The sequence below is a fragment of the Anneissia japonica genome, unplaced genomic scaffold (assembly GCF_011630105.1).
Source record: "Anneissia japonica isolate Jap-2015-1 unplaced genomic scaffold, ASM1163010v1 scaffold16202_len33968_cov106, whole genome shotgun sequence".
Classification (NCBI taxonomy): Eukaryota; Metazoa; Echinodermata; class Crinoidea; order Comatulida; family Comatulidae; genus Anneissia; species Anneissia japonica.
The window spans coordinates 1-11,432 of record NW_022745692.1 but is presented as its reverse complement, the minus strand read 5'-3'; the positions used below and the strand labels follow the sequence as shown (position 1 = coordinate 11,432).

Genomic DNA, 11,432 nt, shown 5'->3' with positions numbered 1-11,432 from the left:
GATCAAAGGACTGTACGCACGCGCTATGTTCGAGAGCGGAGATGTGCGTCCTTTTGTTAAATTACCTTGTACCTACACACGCAGCCCGTGGTGTGTATCTTGTCCTAATGGATATTTCTTGCCACACTGAAGTCATTTCAGAAACCCTAAACTGCGAGATAATTAGGTGGAAGTGCTTTGAAAAAGCTCAATATTGTGCCTCCTTTCTTGGAGGTGTAAATTTCGCTTACTTTACCTCTAAACGCTCCGAGATTTTTTCGCAAAGCCAATGCTCGTGTGATTGTGAGTTTCCTACATATCAGATCCTCAATACGGCCTGAGGCGGTTCGGCAAGCCTGCTCATGACTGACGCTGCGTTTCTTAAACTGCGGTAGTGGACCAGACCCATGGGCCTTTGACACTATTTTAACTAAGTTGCTTCTTTCATAAACTTGGCGAAAAGTGAATTTAAGAGAATTTGACCACCATTTTTATCTTGAATTCCGAATATTATGTTTTTCCAGAATCGTTTGTGATAATTTATAATGCTTCTGAAAACGAAGGTGTGACCACATCAACTCTACCCTTTTCAAGACGGTTTAGATACATTTTGAGGAATAGAAAAACAGTAAAATTTTATTACAAGTCTTGCTAGTTTTCCATAGGAGTGTTTTTGACGTAAATTTAATCAAATTAGCGCTTAAAATGATTAAACTGAGTAATCAGAATGTCGATGAAACCTATGCAAAATAAGCACCAGTACTAAACGGTAGGCCAAACCTGAACATACAGGAATATTGTAGTAACAGTTAAGCAAATACAATGGTGGCTGGGGTGTCCTAAGCATCCCACCTCATAGGCCTCAGGCCTAAAAGATTGTTGGCTTTCCGTACAAAAGGCAAACTAATGATATAGCGATATAAGATAATCCGCAATAAAATACCGTAACTGTTCAGTTTAACGTAATGTACTGTACCTAGGAGTCAAAGAAGCCGGAAAAAACCAATTATTAAAATAGTATATTAGATAATCGTATGTATTAACCTAAGGCCGTGACACCCGAAGGAGAACGAAGGTAAGACCCAGATCTCTTCACCATCCTGTGCCAAAAAAAAAATCATCAAAAAAATTCTATATAGGCCTAGGCCTACTGCATTATTTGAATTGGTTGAACTCTAAAATTAATTAAATAAGTATTAAATTGTCGGCCTTTCTGAGGCTTTATTACCCCTACAACCCCCCCCCCACTCAACCCCTAGAAAGTTACAGTATATCTTGGTGGGCTACTGGCCCCCTCCAACATGTTCCATCAACAACATCGGAACAGTCGAGATAGCATGACGCTAACCCTGGGCTAGGTAATACATAAATCATGGACATAATAGGTTCATACATAAATCTATTAATTGTAGTTACCTAACATCGCAGAAGATTAATGATAAAACGACCCACGAATATTGACCCGAGACTTAAATTTCGTTAACTGATCACAAGTCCCGTAAATGTTTGAGTCGCGACGCTAGTTTCCGGACCACTTACAGACTTTAAGACTTAATAACCTTTTCTCTCTCTCTCTCAGCTAAAGGCTCTGAACCATCATCGATACTTTTGATATTTTGTGTGCTGTCATATTATTAGTCTCAACTGAGATATTAAACATTGTTAAACTTCAACATTGTTGTTTTTCAGTATTTTTCACGGCCGCTGTCGCTGAATTCAATAACAAACTCTAGAGGGCTCACATCCATCAGCAATGATTTTGCTACAAACTGCTGTGATTTATTATTATTATTCCATCAAGCAAAACAAGACACGTTTTTACAGCATTCTTGTTATTCATGATCATTATTTTACTCTTAATTCTCCTTTACAAGAGTGCCGTTATTCATTCAAATGATTAATAGTTAATAGTGGTTTAATATTTATTTTTATTAATTTAACAATTGATCTTTAATTACCATTCAGAATAATTATAATATTAACTTCGTAGGCCTACGAATTGCCTTCTAGCTATACGGTCAGTTTCCATACATAATCGGCGACAGGGTGTCTATAAAACGAAGACCGAAGACCCAAAAACGAAGACCCCTATTGTTTCTCTTTCATTTTGCTGATAATACGCCATGATTTTGAAATACTTTCAATAAGATTATTGAGAAATAACAGGAGGTCTTCGTTTCTCGGGTCTTCGGTCTTCGTTTTGTAGACAGCCATATAGGGTGTCTATAAAACGAAGACCCTTGAAAATTTCACAAACAGACGCCCAAAAAATTTCGTATTTTGATTTTGTGATAGCCTGGCGTATTATCATCAAAATGAAAGAGAAAAAAATAGGGGTCTTCATTTTGGGATTTCGGTCTTCGGTCTTCGTTTTATAGACACCCATCGGCGACAGTAGCCGACAGTTGTCGGGAAGGTTGAATCTGGTTCAACTTTGCCGACTGCGTTGCAGACGATTAGGGGTGCCTTCCCGATTGCTTTCGGGGCAACTAGAAATGCACCCTGATTCGTCTGCAACGCAATCGTCAAAATTCATCATGGTTCAACCTTCCCGACAACTGTCGCCAACAGGGTGAACGGTTGTATGTATAGAAACTGAGCTTTACTTGTAATCGTGTTGTTTTATTTATACCACATTACACTTAAAATAAATATGCTTTGATTCGCCAGAAATCTATATTTTCGCAGGTCGTTTCCTGATTTAAATTTCACTGCTTATATTTCTGAGGCATTTTTACAATAACTGTACTTAAAGCTGTGTTTAACTGCATTTAAAGTGAATTTTTAACAATTTGTGATTCAGGAAACGAGAGGATTAGTATTATATTCGTTTAGCGTGGGAAATTCATTGTACAGTGTTCTAATATTACTTAACCACTAGTTACAAGGAACACTTGCTCATTGATGGAATTGAAAATGTAAATATTAAATGTAAAACGAATAGTAACTATTTGTGAATGTGTTATCGAATTTGAAAGGAGCGTCACTCATGTGTTCAGCTCATAACCAAATACTATAAGATAATAATAGGTCTACATTTGAGAGGGGCGCTTGTTACTGAAGTAGGCCTAATAAACTGGTCCAATTTGTTGTACAAAGGCCTATCTGACTTGTTACAACGTTTAATAATCCGTTAATACAGTTCAGATGATATTTGCAAATCTTTTTTATCTTGACGTTTACAATGCAATATAACAAATGCTTTACAGCTAACAGATCATCACTGAATTACGAAATGTACACCAACTTTATATATAGTTTTTAGAAACCAGTAGGCATAATATAAGTAAAATTAAAAACAGTTTCTTATTCATATCTGTATAATACGTAGAGTTAGGATTTGCGATCTTCAAATGGTTGTGTAATTTGCATTTCCTATTTGTAGGCTTAATCCCTGTAAACATACGATTGATAGTAATTCTCTTATTCAATAAAAGTCAATCAGTAGCGGTTACAAGGAAGTGGTGGGGCAGCCGGTCCGTTCCCCCACCCCCACCCCCCCTAAATTGATAAAACTTTTTAAAAAATGGAGATATAAACAAATTATATTCAAATTCTGGAAGTGGAAGATATTCGAAGTCTGGAAGTGCTATTTCCGGCCATCTACAGATACCATAATCACAAATTTTCTTACCTCAGCCCCAACCATGATAGTGGGGGCTGAGGTGGTATAGATCCTCCATTTGTTAAAGTACCTCCCCAGCCACCTCTATTTTGAATTCCTGAATCCGCCACTGTCGCCATAAATACTTAACACACATACGGCCATCGGCGCAGTTCAAAACAACGAACTGGCTTATTTTACAAGGTAAAATTAAAGAACATTAGGCCTATTATACATTAGTCAGCGATTTTTTTTTCTTTAAAGAATGACCAGCCAGGCGAATTTACTTATGCCAGAGGTTTATAAAAAGGATGAGAATGATGCCAAATTATGCCAAAATGAAGGAAAACTTATGGTAGATCATTATGCCAAATTTGGATGAAGCAGACACAGATACAAAACAATTAAATACAGAATGGAGAGGGAATATTATCTTATGATTTCCTCCAACACAAGCCATCTGGTAACAACTCGCTAAGAATTTAGATACCAACAAGCTAATCTTCTTTTCCCCGACAATGTTTTCTATTTCCAAGATGAGGGGATGATAATTCGATTGCCTCAAAAACAAAATAAAAGGTTATTTAAATATACAAGCAATTTAAAATGTAAGCAAACAAGCAACAAGTTTATGGGTGTTTAATTGGTGCAGCCGAACAATGGCCAAACCATCGGTAGCAAATCATGCCTCAAGTTGCTTTTTGGGTCATGGGCTCTAAAACTTTCTCAACTTTGCATTATAACACTCATTATATCTTTCGTTGAAAAACTATGTTTGATACGATTTATTACATCATGTTCTTGAGTTTTTCAGTTTATTTATTTGACCAAAAGATGGTCGGGGGCAGCTTAAGCAAACAAATCACTATAACATTTTCAAGCCAGCTGCCCCCTTGAGTACTGAATTATTATCTACTGTATTTGATTTATACATTATATTGTTTGTTCCCAGTAGCAGCCTGATTTAGAAAATTATTTCGTATGATTTACCAGCTGCAACTCCAGTTTTATTTAGCTGAACAAAATTCGCTCCGCTATGTGTGAGCCCACACGTTGTATGGAGGAAGAGTGGTCTTCGATTCATAATGCTAATAATACACAAGCGTTCCACTATAAAGAACAGAAGGAAGGTCAATTCCCACCATTTAATTTCTTTTCTAAGTTTGTCAAAGACTTTGGAAAAGAACGAAACGACAAAAGTCTTATGCTGTCTACCCACGAGGTAGAATCGAGAACACATGTTAACCCAAGAAGGCTGAGTGGTCCTGCCAGATCTCCATATCGCACTAACGTTCTGACAAAATTGACTGGTGTTGCCAAGGCTCATGACAATCCGGCATCAGATGGTATAGACATAGATACCAAATGTCCTATACACAGGACTCCTCATACACTGACTGATTGCAGAGCGTTCCTTAAGATGCCGATGAAGGAAAAACGTTCACTGTTGAGGGATTCAAAGATTTGTTATCGGTGTGTGGCATCCACAGCCCATATTGCAAGAAACTGTAAAGCTACGGTTTCGTGTTTAATATGTGGTAGTAATCGGCACAAAGATTTCCTCCACGTTGACACACATGCCGACGAAGCGCATGGCGGGGAGCGAAATGCACCCAAGTTTGCCGCAACAAGCCATCTGGAAGATCTTGCTCCAAAATATGTTTGGCACGAGTATATATCGACGGCAATCCTTAAAACGTGATTACCACTTATGCCGTCCTAGATGATCAAAGTAACAAGTCCCTGGCCAAATCCAAGCTGTTCGACCTGTTGAAGGTTAAAAGTGAATCGATGTCATACACGCTTAAGACATGTTCCGGGGTGGTGAACACAGTTGGTCGTTGTATTACAGGACTTATTATAGAATCCGTCGACGGTCAAGTACCCATACCTGCTCCACCCTTAATTGAATGTAATGCGATTCCCGATTGTAAGAAGGAGATACCTACTCCAGAAGTAGCAGAACATCATCCGCATCTGAAGTCAATTGCGAAGGAAATTCAGAAAATTGACCCAGACGCAGATATACTAATACTCCTGGGGCGAGATGCACCACAAGTCCATAAAGTCCGTGAAGTTCGCAACGGACATAACAACTCACCATGGGGACATCGACTAGACTAGACTAGAGGCTGGGTGGTGATCGGAGAAGTTTGCATAGGAAAAGCGCACCATAGTAACACTGTCAATACATTCCGTACCCATGTCCTCCCGAACGGACGTCCTTCCTGTTTCGAGTCATGTACAAACCATTTCACACCCAGCCCACCCACCAGATCCAGAAACGCACTATGCTGGTAGACGATGGCCTAACCCGGGGGAGGACGTTTTTCGTGTGTCCAAGTTTGATAACAAAGTCGGTAGCTCCATAGAAGATAGACAGTTCTTAAAGATCATGGCATCCGAGTTCTCAAAAAGTGAGAGTGGGAATTGGGTCGCTCCACTCCCATTCCGCATTTCCAGACCACCGTTACCTAACAACCGTCACGATGCGATGAAACGATTTCATTCCCTACTTAAGTCTTTCTCAAGAAAGTCAAAGATGAAAGACCAGTATCTACAGTTCATGACAACCATGATTACTAGGGGTCACGCGGAACAAGTAGTTTCCGACGGTGATGGAGAGCGATGGTATCTGCCTCACTTTCCCGTATACCACCCGAAGAAGCCAGACAAGATCCGAGTGGTATTCGACTCAAGCGCGGATTATCATGGTGTCTCTCTAAATAGCGTGCTCATGACTGGACCAGATCTATCTAATAACCTCCTAGGCGTCTTATTACGGTTCAGGGATGACGTCGTCGCAGTCATAGCAGACATAGAGCAAATGTTCCATTCATTTCAAGTAAAAGAAGACCATAGAGACTACCTTAGATTCCTATGGTTCGAGAATGACAATCCGGATGTAGCAATCGTGGATTATAGAATGAAAGTCCATACATTCGGTAATGCACCATCACCAGCTGTCGCAACATTTGGCTTGCGCAATTAGACTGCCCAGGATGCTGAAGACAAGTTTGGCAAAGATGCTCGAGAATTCGTGAACCGTAACTTCTACGTTGACGACGGTCTAAAAGCTCTCCCCACTCCAGACAAAGCTATTGACCTGCTACAACGCACTCAGGCAATGTTAGCAACTGCAAATTTGCGTCTTCACAAAATTGCCTCCAACAATGTCGAAGTAATGGGAGCCTTTTCCAGCGAAGACCACGCAGGAGACCTGCGTGACCTAGATCTCAACGTACAAGCACCTCCAATCCAAAGGTCTTTAGGAGTATATTGGGACCTAAAGCGTGACGTGTTCACATTCAGAATTGGAGAAGAAGAGAGACCTTCCACCAAACGAGGAGTGTTAGCCGAAATAAACAGCATCTACGATCCTATTGGTATTGCTGCTCCAGTCCTAATTCAGGGGAAACTGTTGCTGAGAGAGATGACCAGCGAAAAGTCTCTTTTTTTTTTTTTTTTTTTTTTTTTTTTTATTCATTTCAAGACACAATGAACATTAATAGTTACAAAAACGAGGGAAAAAAAACCCATTATAACTGAAATTAATACAAGACGATTCGATTTGATATAAAAAAAATAAGTATTTAAAAAATTAGAAAAACAAAACTAAAATAAATTAAACTAAACTAAACAAGAGAATGGCAATTTTCTTACTAAAATACAAATGCTGTATTTCTTAATTCTTAATAATATTAACTTATTTAAAAAAGACTAATTTCAATACATACATCATGATATTACGGTAACATTATGTATTTAGCCTAATTTCTTTAAATCACTAACAATAAGTTGTTGAATTTAAAATTACACAATTACAAATAAATACATTTTTCCTATTATTTTCTCTTTTTTTTACACAGTACCCAAAAGCACAAAATTTGCTGATTAACATTTTTCACACAATTTTTAAGAGAGTTCTTTATAAATTATCCTTTAATAGCTCCCATTTTCTCTGGAACTTAAGTATTGTATTTCTTTTAAAGGCAATATTTTTTTCAACTTTATAATTAAATTTTAAGCGATTCAAAAAGACGTGAAACAAAGGTTTTCTTTGTGCAAATATGTAACTGAATATTATTTTTTTAATTAACAAAATACATAAATTTAATAGCAGATGAGGGTGTTCAGTATTAAAACCAAATAATATAGAGTTGTGGTCTAGGTTAATCTTTGTGTTTGATATGTTTTCCCACCATTGGCTAAACTTATCCCATAATTCTGTTGCAATATTACATTCAACCAATAGATGTGACATTGTTTCAACACGTGAATGACAGTAGGAACACATGTCGTTGTTTATAATCTTCAGTTTAAATAATCTACTATTAGTTGGCAGATAATTCATATTTATTTTATACTGAAAGATCCTAATTTTTGTCTCTTGTGAGCAATTAAATGGTAATTTATAAATACCCCTCCATTTGTCGCTATCGACACAAAATCGGTTCTGCATTTTATCTTGTGATGTTGGTGCTTGATATATTCTTTCTACTAAGACTCTGTATATATTTTTTGTACTCATACATTCTAAATCTTTGTCTTCTTTCAACCCTTTTACTATAAAACCCCTCCTTATACCCTTTTCGTAAAAATCCTGATTTCATATTTTGTTTCCATTGTGTTGGTATTGCTGATATAATCTTTCTCCAGTGCATATAATTACTAGTGCTTAAACCCTTTCCTAACCATGCATTGAAAGGGACGATTTTACCATTTTCATAAAAGAGATCACTAACTAAACATATACCAATTTCATTGAGTCGTTTATAGTAGCGTGGTTTACCATCAACGAGTATATTTCGATTATGCCATATATATTGTGACCCCTCATTAGCTGTATTAGGGGTTACTAATTCAAAATAAGCATTAAGCATATCTTTATAAAACATAGGAATATTTTTCCAACGACGAACACAATCAGCACTTATATTGCAATAGAAAACAATGTCACCGCCTAGCTCATTCAAAAATGCATGTAATAAAGACCTCCATGCTGCATTGTCATTTACATTGTAACGTTGTATCCATTTTATTTTCAATGCTTTGAACATACTTTTTACATCTACCATATTTAAACCTCCTTCTTCAATATTTCCAATTAATGTGGTCCTTTTGACCATACCCTTTCCGCTATTCCATATAAAATCATATAAAATAGTTTCAATTGTTTTAACCACGTGGGGCGGAATATGTATAACCGAAGCCAAATAAATAAATTGGGATATTGCAAATGTCTTAATTAATATTATTTTTCCTGCTATAGTTAACTGTCTAGTTTTCTATAGAAAAGTCTCTTGATTGGGATCATCCTCTGCCCGAACACACACAGTCAGCATGGCGCAATTGGCGCGCATCCTTACCCATCTTGGCAGAAACTTACATTCCTCGAGCATACACACCTGTTCCAAGTACCCAAGCAAATGCGTGAATTACATAAATTCGTTGATGCGTCGACCCATGCTATTGGAGCCGTCAGCTACCTCAAAGTGATCGACGCAAATGAAGACATCCATGTGAGTTTTGTACTTGGTAAAGCAAAATTTAGCTCCGAAGCAAGCGACTACAATACCAAGACTGGAACTTTGCGCTGCAGTGTTGGGCGCAGAAATAGCCGACTTTATTTCCGACGAACTCGACTTAAAATTGGACGAGATGGTTTACTATTCGGACAGCCGGGTAGTACTCGGATATATATCAAATCAAACCAGGCGATTCTATGTATATGTTAGCAACAAAGTAGAGCGTATACTCAACACCACACAATCAGTACAGTGGCGTTATATACAGTCAGACAAGAATCCAGCCGACCTGCCTTCTAGCGGTATTACCTCGTCTGGACTAGCGTCTTCTGAATGGCTAAAAGGCCCTGAATTTCTCCGTAACAAAGGCGCTACAGCAGATATTCAACCAACCGAATTTCCAATTCAAGAAGAAGACCCCGAAGTTAGACCCGTGGTTAAGACTTATTCTACAAAATTGCAGCCAAGCTCGGGACTCGGAGCAGAAAGGTTTCACAGGTTCTCTGATTGGTTCAAACTCTTACGAGCAATAAATGACCTACTCCATATAACACGTTCATTCGGCAACAAGCCAACACAACCTAAAAGCTTCAAAGGTTGGCATATTTGCACGTCATCAACCACACCAGACGACTTAGCTGAGGCAAGTCAAATTGTTATACGCACTACCCAGTATACTGTGTTCAAAGCAGAATTGGACCTGTTAGAAAGCCGACGACCACTTCCAAAGGCGAGTCCACTCATTAAGCTAGATCCATATATAGATGACAAAGGGCTTCTTCGTGTCGGTGGGCGCCTCAGTAATGCTGGAATTGGAGAACGTGCTGCTCATCCTATAATTATTCCAGGATCCCACTATGTATCTGACTTATTAATCAGTTATTATCACGCACAAGTTAAGCATCAAAGGAGACACCTCACACGTGGAGCAATCAGAAGTGCAGGATATTGGATTGTTGGAGAGAAGAGTAGGGTTATCAGTATTATCGACAAGTGCGTTAGATGTAGAAAGTGCAGAGGCAAAGAACAGATTCAAAAGATGGCAGATCTACCTGTCGAGCGGCTTTCCCCTGCACCCCCATTTAGATATGCAGGCCTCGACGTATTCGGGCCCTGGGTCGTGTCCACACGCAAAACCAGAGGAGGTCAAGCACGAGGAAAAAGATGGGCTGTCCTATTCACATGTATGTCATGCGGTGCTATTCACATTGAGGTTACAGAATCCATGGAAGCGTCAAGTTTTATCAATGCATTGCGAAGATTTCTAGCCATCCGGGGACCGGCAAAACAAATTCGTTCTGACTGTGGGACGAACTTCGTCGGCGCCTGTAACGAGATTGGAATACCTTTGGACGTTACTGACCAGAAGATCAAGAAGTACCTCCTTGAAAATAATTGTCAATGGATTTTCAATCCTCCCCATTCATCTCATATGGGGGGAACATGGGAAAGGATGATAGGCATATCTAGGCGCATCCTAGACAATATGTTTGCTGAATTTGGTCCGATTCAACTAACCCATGAAGTTCTAACTACCCTTATGGCCGAGGTGACAGCAATCGTGAACTCCAGACCACTTACACCAGTTCCGAATGATCCTCAATCACCAGACGTTTTGACACCAAAATAATATGATTTTAACACAAAAACTCGCAGGGGCTCCTACTGGCAACTACTCCAAGAACGATTTATTTGGGAAACAATGGAGGAGGGTTCAATACCTAGCTGACACCTTTTGGTCAAGATGGAAAAACGAATACCTTCCACTCCTACAAGGAAGAAGAATGTGGCACCGTGTCAACCGCTGCATGAAGGAAGGAGACCTCGTCTTAATTAAAGAGAAGGAGATCCATCGAAACAACTGGCCAATGGGTAGAGTCACAAAGGCTATCGAGAGTAGCGACAAGTTGGTGCGCAAAGTGGATATAAAAGTTTGCAGGGATGGTTCTTCTACCAAGATACTTCACGACCAGTGCATGAACTGATCCTGCTCATCCCCGTTGAAGACATGTGTTAGATATTGTCCCAATATGAATCTATTAGGCCTTATCTTATTATTTTCGTAATTTTGGAAATGCAGAACTTTTTATGTTTTAAAGAGTTTAACTTAAATATTTTTAGTACTGTTTAAGATTTCGCCTTTAAAGTTTAATTGTTTAGAAGTAGTGGTATCCTCTGTATACCAGGCGGGGAGTGTGCTGTCTCCTATCTCAGTATAGTAGTACTATATTGGTTACTAGGCTACGTTGCTAACGCTTTATTGGTGATCCGCTACACTAGCGGATCACCTATTGTTATTGTACGGAATCATCATCATCTTC

The 11,432-nt window shown here is 38.8% G+C and overlaps 1 protein-coding gene across 1 annotated transcript; it reads left to right on the top strand.

The window, feature by feature from the left end:
- The first annotated feature begins 9,244 nt into the window (after positions 1–9,244).
- Positions 9,245–10,741, top strand: LOC117120024. Its single transcript, XM_033265024.1, has one exon. It carries the CDS (start codon positions 9,245–9,247, stop codon positions 10,739–10,741), a length of 1,497 nt encoding a protein of 498 aa, XP_033120915.1.
- The last annotated feature ends 691 nt before the right edge of the window (positions 10,742–11,432 follow it).

Coding starts and splice junctions, on each gene's coding strand:
- LOC117120024 (XM_033265024.1), top strand. CDS start 9,245: ATGGTTTACTATTCGGACAGCCGGGTAGTACTCGGATATATATCAAAT.